At 33.5% G+C, this 13,876-nt stretch overlaps 1 protein-coding gene and 1 long non-coding RNA gene across 51 annotated transcripts; one reads left to right on the top strand and one right to left on the bottom strand.

Moving 5' to 3' along the window:
- The first annotated feature begins 1,572 nt into the window (after positions 1-1,572).
- On the top strand, positions 1,573-10,580 carry LOC112736541 (probable non-intrinsic ABC protein 5). 50 transcript variants are annotated; one of them, XR_011869295.1, is made up of 20 exons: positions 1,573-1,850; positions 2,430-2,556; positions 2,637-2,769; positions 3,227-3,304; positions 3,653-3,828; positions 3,926-4,020; positions 4,287-4,357; positions 4,938-5,114; positions 5,602-6,174; positions 6,264-6,327; positions 6,520-6,595; positions 7,321-7,610; positions 7,753-7,820; positions 7,927-7,991; positions 8,328-8,376; positions 8,492-8,526; positions 8,671-8,824; positions 9,108-9,201; positions 9,817-9,965; positions 10,146-10,580. XR_011869295.1 is itself a non-coding variant. In XM_072211049.1 (20 exons), the coding sequence occupies exons 15-19, from the start codon at positions 8,355-8,357 to the stop codon at positions 9,836-9,838; spliced, it is 318 nt and encodes a 105-aa protein (XP_072067150.1). In that variant the 5' UTR covers positions 1,573-1,850; positions 2,430-2,556; positions 2,637-2,905; positions 3,227-3,304; positions 3,653-3,828; positions 3,926-4,020; positions 4,287-4,357; positions 4,938-5,114; positions 5,598-6,174; positions 6,264-6,327; positions 6,520-6,595; positions 7,321-7,610; positions 7,753-7,820; positions 7,927-7,991; positions 8,328-8,354; the 3' UTR covers positions 9,839-9,965; positions 10,146-10,580. The 50 variants fall into 50 exon arrangements, 47 of the variants coding, with proteins under 47 accessions (XP_072067150.1, XP_072067155.1, XP_072067137.1 ...); XM_072211049.1 differs by having other exon boundaries at positions 2,637-2,905; positions 5,598-6,174; positions 8,328-8,367; XM_072211054.1 differs by having other exon boundaries at positions 2,637-2,905; positions 8,328-8,367.
- A 980-nt stretch (positions 10,581-11,560) lies between these two features.
- LOC112736544 (uncharacterized) lies at positions 11,561-13,595 on the bottom strand. Its single transcript, XR_003168800.3, has 2 exons — positions 12,767-13,595; positions 11,561-11,977 (listed from the first exon to the last, which is right to left on the bottom strand). It is a non-coding gene; the product is annotated as an uncharacterized lncRNA (long non-coding RNA).
- Between the last annotated feature and the right edge of the window lie 281 nt (positions 13,596-13,876).

The following is a 13,876-nucleotide window of genomic DNA, read 5'->3' on the forward strand; positions in this document are numbered from 1 at the left end:
TTCATAGCCATTTTTCTTTCTTCAAAAAGATATGATATGCCAATACTTTATATACAAGTTTAAACTTTTCCTTAGTAGCATTATTTTATGTAATATGATTATTATAGAATTATATATGAGATTAATTATTTTTAATTTGTTTGGTTTGTATGTGTCCCTTCCCTACTTTGTAAATCAAATAATATAAACAACACAACCAAAAGTTTCTCATTGCAAGCAAGGGATGTTTAGTGTAATAATCTATAATTAATAATTAAGGTTGTTTGGTGTTTTGTAAAAATATGTATTATATATGAAATAGTAGTAGTGTGATTTCTATTATTTAGACTCGCTCAAAGGTAAAGAATTTTAATTTTAATTATAAAACTTAAATCTACGATTAACCTCATCACATTTATCATTTAAAAAAAATTAGTAAACATATTAGTGGCATTATTAGTTACCAATAGTACAAATAGATTATCACTAAAAGAGTGATTATGGTGTAATCATAAGCAGAAGGTGTCTAAATAGTTAAAAATTATTAAATAATTTAATTAAATAATTTAATATATTTATTAAATTATTTGGTCTAAATCTCTGTTTTTTTTATTGGTTTTATAATTTTATCTAAAATTTTTGGCCATTTAAGTTTCGATATTATTATCAACAATGCTAGGGAACTAAGAGGGTACCAACAAAAAATCAGCCAAATATCTTTAGGTGAATTCAAAATTTCTACGTAAATGGTACTTATGCTAGACATTAAGATGTTTTTTTTCTTTGTAAATTAGATGGTTCTGAATCTATTTTCTAATTTATCATGTTTTAGATATTTGGAAAGGAAAGGAAGGTGAAGAGACAGAAGCTAATTGAATCAATTTCCGTGATTCACATTGCAATAATACTGAACGTATCTCCTCCTAATTTAAATGTGGTAAAATATTTAATAGCTAATATTTTAAATCATAAATAAATAAAATTAATTATTATATTTATAATTAATTAAGTTGTTCCATTCTTAACTAATTTGAAATTAGTTCCATATACTTTTCCTATTATTATATCATAAAACTATCGCTCTAAAAAAAGTTGAGCTTTTTGGTGCATAAATATTATTGTTTTTGGTGTAGCATGCATTGGGTCAAGAGAAGGTTTACACTAACGTAGTTGTGATTGGTCCATTAAAATTCTTACATTTTTCAAAAATAAAATCCTTTATAATTATTTACTAAAAAAAATCTATATAATTTATAAATATGTGATATCCTTTATTTTATGAGTTAGTTTTTGAGTTAAGTTAAGCCCATTTAATTTAATTTTAATATGATATATCCAATCTAATATTAAAAGAAACAATACATTACATACTCTATAACAATCACTACAAGAAAAAAGATGTTTAGCAAAAAAATTTTTTAGCGGCCATAATATTATTGTCATAATTTTTTTTTAAACTATCTTTTAGTGGTAATTGTATATTTACCATTAATACCATAAATTATAATGGCAATTTAAACTATGATCACTAAAAAAAAGCTAAAATTTTAAAAATAACGAGAAAATTTAAACGGCTAAACCAAAATTATTTTCACTCTGGGTGCCTCACCGCCACTTTACTTCACACAAACTACACTTTCAGTGCTTCATTCCCTCTGAGAACCACACACCGTTCTTCTTCACACAAACTATTCTTCCAGTGCTTCATTCCCTCTGAGAACCACACATCGTCACATCTCCATCATTCCATCTTTTTCATCCCTCGAATCTCTTCCAAGTTTTCATCTCAATGTTAATCGCGATCTGAATCCTTTTCTCGGACAAGCTAGTGCTGATTTTGATTGAAATCTGAATCGCGCTCTAATCATCAGGTACGAGTTCCTTAATCTCCTTCTCAATTCTAATTCTTGTGCTCCCAATTTGTGTTCTATCGCAACCTGGTGCTTTTTTCCAATTCTTTTTTGTTCAATGTACATTGCTGAAATTCAATTGTCATTGTTATTCTGAAATATTCATTTGATAGGATGAATTAGGATTATTAGAATACAAAATTGAGCTTTTCTTTTTCTCCTTTATTTAACGGTTATAGATAGAAGTAGGAGGTGATTCTGATTTGAGGAGTGAAGTTAGAAGAAAAGTTAAACCTAAGGCTGCAACATTTGGGAGACAGAGGTTTGATTGGTTGGATTAGGTTTGAGATTTATTATACATTTGTAAATCTGTTTTGGCATGGATGAATTAAGATTTTTGTTTATATTTGATGGAAACCTTGTATTGCCTTTGATTTTCTGTATTTAGTGAGTTAAATATAATCTTAGATGATTGAGTGTTAGGGGTCTTTCCTTCTTCTAATTAGGTGTGGCTTTAAATTGTGTAGTTTTTATTGCTTGGCTCTGTTTTAATTTCTAGGGTTTGAAACCTTATTCAAATTGAATATATGTTTGATGAAGTGAAAAAAGCCTCTGCATCCTGCATTCCTTACGTCAAAGCCTTCTTGTTGATACTGCTATGACTCAGCATGGTATGGGTGATGAAGCTACTATAAAGAAAATAATTTTTGAGGTGGATACAGATAATGTATGTTGGTTCTAAACTTAAATCTGGGGAACTTCCTTATGAAAATATTGTTATCATTACTGAGATTTTTAAACTAACAGGATGGAAGAATAAACTGTGAGAAATTCTGTGCAATGATGAGAAGTGGAACCCCACACCCCGAACAACTATACTAAATCTCTTGAATTCAGTCAATTTCACACCATTGATCTGTATTTGTTGAAGTATTGTTTGGTACGAATTTAAATTCGAGCTGTCACATGCTATTGTACTGATGCCGGAATTTTCATGTTAAAGTATCAGCTATGATATCCTATGAGGATTTATCATTTTGTATGTTGGTTGAGGAAAGAGCAGCCAATGAGGCAAGGCAAGTTTGGTTTGCTGAATCTATAATGAAGTACAAGTTTAAATATAGTTGTTCAATTTGAAATTCTTTCCTGCATATTCTTTCTGGTCATTACTTCTCATTCTTGTGTGATTACTTATTGAAATCCTTTTCTGCATATTCAATTTGAAAGTTTAGTGAAGTTACTTATTGAATAAATTCTAAAGAATTTAAGCTTTATTTATCACTTTAATTTTTATGGTATTATTCTTCCTAAAGTAACACCAAGACTTCTCTTCAGATATTTTATTTCTGCGTTAAATTACTGCTACTTAATGCTTTTATTTCTTGTTTGACACATAGGTCTTGAAATTCTTTATGGAAAGGAATATTGTCAATGCCCTTCATGGTTAGGTTACAAGTGGAACACTGATTCTGCAGGTTTGTACTATTATATTTATATTTCAGATGCATATATTTGATTGGAACAGTGCTTCTACCAATTCTTAAAAATAGAGTGCAGACTAATGCTATGAGCTAATATTCTTTATTGAGGATTTTCCTCACACAATTTCTAATGCAATATTCAAAATCATTAGTTCCTGTTAGGATTGTGCTGTTAGTTTGCTCTTTGCATTGTTTCCAGTATTGGGTGGAACATCAGGTGTTCTTTAGGGAGTAACACACATGACTAAATTGTGAGTAAATTATAGAATTGATTGTGTTCCGCTTTGATTTGATGTGCTGATCTGATTAAATTCTTTTTTTTTTATGATATACCTATTTCAGTTACTTATTCGGTTATTCCTTGAGATTATGAGATAGGGGAGAAAGGGGTTAACCTGAGTGGAGGCCAGAAGCAACGGATTCAGCTCGGTCGTGCTCTTTACCAGAATGTTAATATATACCTCTTAGATGATCCATTCAGTGCAGTTGATGCACATATTGCCACAAATCTTTTTAATGTAATGACAAATTCCTTTCTTTACATACTACATTTAATTTCTCTAGTGTTGTTTACTTTCTCTTTACTAATAAAAGGGTTTATTTGAAACTTTGCAGGAATACATCATGTAAAGACTTGCAGGAAAGACAGTTTTGCTTGTCACGCATCAAGTTGACTTTCTTTCTGAATTTGATTCTGTTTTGGTAAATTGGTAATCTTAAACCAGTGTTTAATTTTATATCCTACTTCTCTCATTTTATTTTTGCAAAAATATATGATGATTGTAAATATATAACAAGTTCTAAAGATATGATTTTATGAATTTTTTAATTGAATTATGAATGGACTAATTAATTCGTTTTTTACATTTGATGTCACACGGGGTTGTTCATGACTAATTTTTTTTTTATTTATTTGATTTGTGCATATGCATCATTCAATTGTTGTTTCGGTCCTTAACTCCATTCTACATTATAGTTGATGTCAGACGGTGAAATCCTACAAGCTGCTTCTTATCATGATCTGTTGGCCTCAAGTCAAGAATTTGGGTATAAATATTTTGAATTTAATAAATATTTCATTTTGCAGTAATTAATTTTAGTATATTTATATTATGTACAATAATAATAATTGTTAGAAAAAATAATTTGAAACTTTAGAAAAATGATAGGTTGTTATTTCTAAAAGAGTGAGTATAATTAAAAAAGTCTTAAGATTTTAGCGGCACTAGTAATGGCAATTAAAGGCAAAAAACATTACAATGTTAGAATTATTTTTAGTGGCCATATAAATTGCCGGTGAAATGGATTTTGGCGGCAATAGTAATGGCCACTAAAAGTGAATAACATTACAATCTTAGAATTACTTTTGGTGGCCATATAAATTGCCAAGAAAATGGCCGCTAAAAGTTATATACTTTTTGCGGCCATTAAAATGGTCTTTACCGGTAAATGTTATAATTTCCGCTAAAACCTTTTAGCGACAAAGTATAAGACGGCTAATATCTAATTGCCGGTAAATGCATTAGCGGCTATTTTTATTGTCGCTAAAAGCAAAATAAATGGCCGCTAAAAGTAATTTTTCTTGTAGTGACACCACTCATTGTGCTACTATTCTTTCTCCTTGCAGCTGCATCAACAGCCACCGCCACCTCTAATTTATTGTTCTTCATCTTTGCTACTCGCTAGAAACAAATTCGGAGCCTCTGTCATCGTATTCTTTTTTCTTCGACAGACGCTCTCCTAACCCGAAGCACTCAGCTCGCCCATTCTCTATCTTCGATGCCAGTTACTGTTTCCATCATCGGTGAGCTCCTTCTCACTACAAGAAAAAAGGCCTATGGCCACGCTTTTTTCTTGCTACGCTTTAAAAGCGTGGCCAAAAGTGGTCAATGGCCACGCTTTTATGTGGGTGGCGATTGATTAGAGATTTGGCCACGTTTTTTCTTGCTACGCTTAAAAAGCGTAGCGAAAGGGGTCTATAGCTACGCTTTTATGAGAGTGGCAATTGATTTGAGATTTGGCCACGCTTTTTGTTGTCACACTTAAAAAGCGTAGCCATAGAGAAAAACAAGTACACTTTTAAAGCGTGGCGACAACCTTTTGTTATAGTGACATTTTAAAAGTGTAGCCGTTTCCTACAACTCTTTTGGCACGCTTCAAAGCGTGGCCAAAAAGATTAAAAAAAATGTTTCGAACGGAATATAATTACTTAATTACATTGCACACCATCTTTCAAAATCTCTTTCTCCTTAGAATCCTGAAACTCTTCGAACCTTTTGTATTCAAGGAAGGCCCTTCGAAAGAAACCTAAACTCTTCCAAAGACCCCAGGGTAGTACTCGGCAACCCCAGCAATCTGAAGAACATCGTCGGGGCTCCCTGTTCCGGAACACTAACCTTACCCCGTTTTAATTAACAAACCCTAACCTAACACCCACCACACGGGCCCCCTTTCCCCTCACAACAGTGCCGCATCCCCACTCCCCCTTTTCCCCTCTCCAGCGCACACAACACAATACACACACGCGGAAGAGGAGAGCCCGAGGAAGGAGACGCTGCCTTGCTCCCAGCTCCGTCGTGCCCAGCCTGCCGCCGCTGTTGAGTCAAACCCAAGAGAGAGTGTGACGATGAGAGAGGAGGAGCCGTCACCAAACGCGTCGCCGCCGCTGGAGGAGCTTCGCGCTTCGCCGTCGCCGTGGAGGGGAAAGAGGAGCTGCTCCTGTCGCGTCAGTCACTGTCATGCTTCCTGGTTGCTGATGAGGGAGCCGCGAGAACCGTTGCCGTCGTGGAGGAGGGGGACACGCGAAAGGGAGTCGTCACGGTGGTCGCCATCATCGCTGTTGAGTACATGTTCATGCTTTTTCAGTAAATCTTCTTTCATCATTTAATCATTTATTTTGAATATTACAATAAATCTGTGCTTTTAATTGTTATTACTCTTCTCCAATTGAAAGGAACCGATGGAAGGAGAGAACCGCAGGTACCGTCAATTTCCCGAAGAACAAGGTTACTCACAAGGTTTAGCTTCTCATCTGAACAAAATTCATTTGTGCTTCTTTGTTTATGTTGTTTATTCTCTGATTCATTTGTTTATTATTTTCAAGTTCAACTCTGTTTCTTCAGCTTTTCGATTTTCGCTGTTTGAATCCACTTGCTTTTTCTGGATTGAGATATATAAATTAACTCCTTTTTTGATGTTGCTTGTTGTAGAGTTTTCTTCTGCCGCAGCAGATTCCATTCATTCAGTCTTATGCTGGAGATGTCAACCAAGTCATCCACATTTTTTGTCAGTGTTTTCGTTGGGTTATGTAACTTATTTGTCTCGTTTTGTTGTTATTGGATTTAATACTTTGTATGGTTTATTGTGGATCTTCAAAATAATACTTTGTTTAGATTAGAAGCTTAGTTTTGCATTATTTCTCACTTGATTTGCTCTTTTTTTGTTGAATTGCCTAATCCTCTTACTGTGTTCTTATGTGCCCTAATCTGACTGTTATTTACTAAAAGAGTACCAGATTCAATTTTTGGGAATATACCTTTCTGTTACCTAGCTATCAGTTGCTGCATGTGAAACCAATCTGTGGTTGCAATATCTTTTGGGTTTTACTATTCTGTCACTGAAAAATTAGGGTTTCAAAGAACTTGTTTATTGTGAATGAATGGAATAATAAAATGGTGCAAGAACAATGAGAAGTCATTTGTTTATCTATAGAAATGGTTGGGACTTGGGAGGGAGTGATATTTCTTATGGCTTATTTTGCCTAGGCACAAATTCAGTCATAGCTTTAATATCATTAACCTTTTAGATTTTCATTTCACTATGTTGCTGCGGCTTATGGATTGTGTTTGTTTTTGTGAGTACATACATATCACATATGCTTGATTATAAACAGGTGCTGGTGGGAAGAATATGCTAGTGCACCCTGTTTAGTTTGAAGTTAGAGTTTATAATCATTTGATATCTCTAGTTCTCTAATGAAAGTCTTGTAACTTGGCTTGATTTGCTTACAGATTTCCATGTTTGTATGATCATATCTTTGCTGAGAATTTTAAGATTATGGGTAGAGGTAGAGGAAAGGTAAAAAGCTAAATGTTAATCATGAAGATGCTGGAAGTGGTGAGGATGAAAAGCTTCCCACACAAAAGAGAAGAGGAAGGCCACAAAAACCTCTTAAAGATGAATTTGATGATGAAGGAGTTGAAAAAGTAGAGTGCTTACGTGTTTACGTGTTTTGAAATGTAGCTAATTTCTTTGGCACAATCCGGCCAACCAATAACACAAGATCTTCTTTCTAGTGGTGGTGAGTTTTTGTACTTCTAGATTTGTTTGCCGTTGTTTGGTTTGAATATTTTTTTTTTAGTATTTGAAGACTTCATGATGGCTGTAAGTATTTTCTAACTTTTAGTATTATTGTGGTAATTGATATCTTAATGTTTATTTAGGGAAAGTGCTTACTATTTGGTTTTGTTAATCGAGAAGAAAAGGCATAAAGAAAAAGTTGATTCAAATGGTAATTTATTCCCACTATTACTGAATATGGGCATTTGTATTCCTTTGGTTTCTATATTCCTTCTGTCATCTTGAAAATCCAGTTTCAGTAGTTAGCAATAATGCAGGTAGTTCTCCATTGCAGCCATCACCATCTTCAAGTAGTTGATTCTCTTCGAAGTCAATAAGAAAGGTAACAATCTTGTTACCGTTTCATATGGAATATTCATTTCATTTTTCAACTATTGACAGTCATTTATATAGTTTCTTTTTACTTTTTGTTTTGCTGCTTCTTTGCTATTTTTATTTCTTTGCTATAATTCTCAGTTTCTCGCATTAAAAGTTTTTAAAAAAAAATTCAATCCAATTAGTGCTCTAAAGAAATTCTTTTAAAATACAAAATTGTTCATGTATTTGATGTTATTAATTAAAATCTAACATTTTTTCTATTGGTAATAGCTATTACCAAAGGAAGGGTAATGCTCAAGCACTCTAATGATTTCACTGTCACTTTCTTTGCTTCGCACAGTTGTTGGATTGGATCACATGGCATGGCATGTTGGTAAATGGTAATTGATGTATGAGCTGACTGTGATTTGAAACTAGTTTTGTGGAATACTTTTAACCAATTAATTCACACAAAAAGGTTTGAATTTCCTCTGTGCATTAATTAAAGTTTGGTTTATTTTTCAGGGGATGCACAGTTGTATTGTAAGCCTCACTTTAAGGTACAATCAATGTATTTTTCCCTCTTTTTCTAGTTAGAAAGGTAAATCAATTTTCTTTCTGTTTGATGTATGTTCTATTAATTTCTCTCTCTCTCTCTCTCTCTCTCTCTCTCTCTCTCTCTCTCTCTCTTAAACTATGAGCAGAAAATGTCTTGGTTCCGTCAGAAGACAGTGAATTTACCTCTGTTCGGGGAGGCCTCTATTGTCTCACTTGTAGTGTTACTATTTTTTGTGGCCTTTGCGATTTTTTGGGCTGCTACTACTGCAATCATATTCATGGATTGGCCAAGATATTCTTGTAAGTTCTAGATACTAGTACCTGCAAAATGGGTTTTTCTATTATCATTGCTATTTCTGAATTCTTTTAAATGGCTAGCAATTCTAATATCTGTCTTGTAAGGGTAACTTATTATATCTTGGAGGCAACATATGTCTTCCACGTGGCTTAAAAACTAATCTTCACTGTGTGGATGTTAAGGATTCTACAACCAATCTTGAAAGATATTCCCTTATATTCCTTTCTTTAAACTCAACTTAGCCACTATAATAAGTCTTTATAGTGTTCATTATTTCCTCTGTAGTAAGTACAATTACTCTATGCTGCTACAAGGACAATAACACAGCCATGGCAACTTCAGTTTCAACCATAGGAGCTGTCAAAGGAACTCTAATCAAGTATGAATATGATCTGTTACCTTTCATGTAGTTAGCTATAGCTTCTTTCCTATTCATAATGTGCAATTTTTATGTGAAATTCATATTACTGTTTTTCATTATGATTTGATTTTTGATTTCATGTGTGCAAATCCTTTTTCTCTCTTGTCGTATTTGCTTTTATCATTGTGAGCATTTCTAAACTTGTCATATAAGGGAGAGGGCCTACCGAACTAGATATATTTGTTTAGGATGATCTTAACCAGTAACCGGTGGTGAGTGATTCTGATATGAAATATCATTTTGATTGTTTGATCTACTAAATGAATGTAGCAGCAATGCAGCAATGTGTTTAGGACTTGGGAGTATGACAGTGTTGTAACAAGTTATTAAGTAGGTGAATCATTGATATTTGAGCTTAAAAAACTGAGATGTCTAGTTATGTAATATTCATAAACATCTGTGTGGAAGTCACTAAATCTTGAAGATATCAATGAATATCTCCGTGATTTATAATTCCATTTAAACATCTTTATTATATTCATTGAGGCATCTCCTTGTGTGGTTGAATGTCAGTCTTGATATTCTTGAATTTCTCTTCATGTATCATTTCTTATTAAGAATGTTCTGATGCAGTGGCCGGTGTATATCTCGCTGAGAGGCTTAACACTGTTCTGAGGATGAACTGGAAAAGCTTCTCTAGTCAAAACTATTTTGATCCAAATGGATTATTCATGTCAGTTCTTTGGTCGGAGCCCCTTCTCGTCATTGCTATGATAATTCTGGTTAGTATTTTTCATCACGTAACTCATTTAAATGATGGTCCTCGTTTCTTATTTAATACATTGAACTGAAGTATCTTGTCTCTCTGGCAGATCAACACACTCTTCTCCTTGTGTTACTTGATTGTTAGGTGGAAAAGTAACTCTTAAATTACAAGAGAATAATGTAATTTTACATTGCAGGCGAGTTTGAATGGTTCTGGAGCTGTGACTTCATCAGTTCCCAATTCATCAGCTTTCTTTGGAAGCGGCTTGAAGAAGGTTCATCAAGAATCCCTAGCAGCAACAAGGTTTCCACCGGAAGCTTCAAGATTGCGGCGATCGATGAGGACAAGCAGACAGATAAGGACAGATGGAAAGGGTTGGCCTATGATATCTCAAATGACCAGCAAGATATCACAAGAGGGAAGGGTATTTTGTAGTTTTTAAAGGAAGTAGATAATGTAATAGTTGTTGGAATTGTAATGCATGTATTACAAATTCATGGGTAGCTGTTCACTTTGACTTTTTGTTAGAGCTTGTCATGTGATCAACCACTATATTTAGTGTACAAGTTTATGAAGGTTTTATATTGTTAATAGTAATTAAAATTGTTATGAAGGTTTTATATTGTCTAAATTTTACATTATCTATTAATTCTGTTAGATTTTATTATGAAGATTAAAAAAAAAAAACAATTGAACTTGAACAAACCTATAGCCACGCTTTAAAAGCGTAGTTATTCCGTACAGGAGCCATTTTTCGCTACGCTTTAAAGCGTAGCCATATCTCTAGCTACTTGCACGCTTTAAAAGCGTAGCCAAATGTCTTGCTATTGGCACGCTTTTAAAGCGTAGCCATATGGCATGCTATTGGTACGTTTTAAAAGCGTAGCCATATCTTGATATTGGCACGCTTTAAAAGCGTAGCCATATTTCACACATATGGCCACGCTTTTAAAGCGTGGCGATCTTTAAAAGCGTGGCAAGAAAAAAAGTGTGGCGATAGGTCACCAAAAGCGTGGCGATAGAGCAACCGGCACCCTTGCTGTTGTGACCCTTTCAAAAGCATGCCGGTTGCTCAAAAAGCGTGGCGAAAAGCTATCGCTACGCTTTTTTGAACTTTTCGCCACGCTTTAAAAGCGTAGCAAAAAGCTTGTTTTCTTGTAGTGTCTTCTTTCTTTTTAGAGAGGGAGAGAGCACCCAAGTAGAAAGAAAGAAGCGAAGAGAGAGACAGAAAATCAAGGATGGAAGAATTGAAATATAAAACTCTAAGTTTAAAGTTATTCACTTAGTTCTGATTTAAAATGCTTATTCAAATTTTGTGTTTGAAATTTGAATTCTAACCCCAAAAAGAGAAAAAACCCGCTTATAGCCAAAATCTCCTTTGCAATCTAATATGCTTTGAAGTTTCTATTTGAGAATAACATTTTTTTTTTGTCAAACACACTCTTTTCAGAGCTATTATTTTGGCAACTACAATACCTATTTTACCCATTCACTTTTCAATGTTGACATTTTATTTTTTTTAGTTGATAATGTAATTTTACTTGTTGAGACATGCACTAGTTATTTATTATAGATAGATAGATAGATAGATAGATATAAGATAGATATATAGATAGATAAATAGATTCAATCATGGTACACTCATTACACACAATGACAGACAACACTAGAAAGGATTCATATTATATTTAGGAAAAAATTTCAAGTGTATTGGAAAATACCGATATTTCAGTTGTTTTAACCGTTGATTTTAATTAATATATATTATATATATTTTTTATAATTCAGATCAACGGTTAAAATAACTGAAATATCGATGTTCTTAGTATACTTAAAACTTTTCCTATACTTAGAGGCACTAAGATGTGCCATTTTATTATATTTGTTGATAATTTTGGTAGCAACTATATATTGTCTTATAGAATGCATAACTGAGCCAATAGACTTGAAGCCCGAGACATGAAAGTAACAACGGTAAAGAAAACATTACATTAAAGTATTTATTTAAATTTCATCAATTCTAGCAACCTGTTAAAAAAAAAGGGTCAAAAGAGGTCTTAAAGTACAATTATTGTGAAATATATATTTTTTATTTTCCTAAAACTAATGATAGTAATAATACAGTTCTATAAATTTGAATTATAATATAAAGCATAAAAAAGTTTAATTTTATTGCTTTATAATAATTTATATAATCATTCAATCACATCATTTTTTATATGACTATTTACGTTATTAATATAAAAAGTATTTATTTTTACTAATATATATGACATTATGTAATTAATATACTTATAAGATTGTTTTATACTTACAGTACATCAAAATTAAATTTAACATCTAATGTATCAAAATAATTTAAGACTAAAAGGAATTTTTATAAAGTATTTTATTTCACATATTGTTTAATTAGAGCTATGTTAGTTTTATGATTTATTTAAAGTTCTCTTTGTGTGGCTATGTTTGTCATATAAATGAAGAGTTTAATTTTGATGTACTGATAGTATAAAACGTTTTGTGTGGTTATATTTTACACAGTCGTGTAATTATATTCGTTTTTTTATATGACTATACAGACGCTTAATGTAAAAGGTAGTTATTTTTTTTACAGATGTGGCGTTACTTAATTGGATGCACGTGTAAAACTACTTTACACTGTCAGTGCATCAAAGTTAAATTCATAAATAAATACCTTATATGATTTTTCGAAAGTTGTTCGATAACTTTTTTTACCTAAAAAAGGTAGAAAACTTATTAACAGAAAATTTTTATATAATCTAAACTTAGGAAGGATTGTTTAACAACTTAAGTACTTACCATTTTTAAAGTATCGTAGATATGAAACTCTTCAAGCAATTTTCAGCGCACTCCTTCATCGATCGCATTCTACTTATGGACTTATCTTCTGGATGCGGCCATTGTAGTTCTATGCATTTGTTGATACAGTTTTTTAAAGTTGGCTTGGTTCCATACTTTCCGGGATTCTGTCTAGGAAACTGTTTAGTATAATAAGATGGAGGTGAAGGCTCTTTACTAGGAATAATTTCATGAGACTCAGCAAAAACAAAACAAATAGCTACTCCAATAATAAGAAACATTATTATTTGTTGTGCATCTATTATTACACTTTTCATAGCCATTTCTCTTCCTTCTTTTCGTCTTATCAAAAAGATATGATATCCCAAGTTTATATACAAGTTTAAATTTGTTCTTAGCAGTATTATTTTATGTAGTATGATTATTATATAATTATGAGATTCTTTAATTTGTTTGGTTTGTGTCCCTTCTCTATACTAATGTTGTAAATCAAATATAAACACTGTTACGGATCCGGCCCAACATCCCGGATCCAAGACCGAACCCAACACCGGTTTCCCGGGTCCGACCCGTTCCTCACTTCTAGAAGGCCCGAAAACGGCATTCTCAGACTCCTAACCGACTTTCGAATTCAAACGCCCCCTTTATCTTAGCCAAATAAGATAAGATAAGATATCCTCCACCACCTATAAATAGAGGACTCAGGCCCCTCCAGGTATTCATTCATTCCTCACACTTTCTACCTCTTAGATCCATTCTGACTTGAGCGTCGGAGTGTCTTTGCAGGTACCACCCCCATTGCTCCAGTCAAGCGACCCGGCCCCAGCTCTGTCCGCAGGTTCCTGATCCACCCTTCAAACCGTACCAGAGACATCTCGTACATTGGCGCCGTCTGTGGGAACTCCGCGCCAGCTGGGCCCAATGGGGGACGTCCTAGAGGAAACCCCCTCAAGCCAGGATGACTCTCAACCGATTAATCCAACCCCCGAGCACCGTGAAGTCACGAACCAAGCGAGAATAGCAAGCGCTATCCAAAACGCGAACGATCGCGACATCACGGACCGACGACATCCTGAGAAAGCCAGCGACAAAGCAGCACAGATCATCCAA

This window comes from Arachis hypogaea, chromosome 13 (assembly GCF_003086295.3).
Source record: "Arachis hypogaea cultivar Tifrunner chromosome 13, arahy.Tifrunner.gnm2.J5K5, whole genome shotgun sequence".
NCBI lineage: Eukaryota > Viridiplantae > Streptophyta > Magnoliopsida > Fabales > Fabaceae > Arachis > Arachis hypogaea.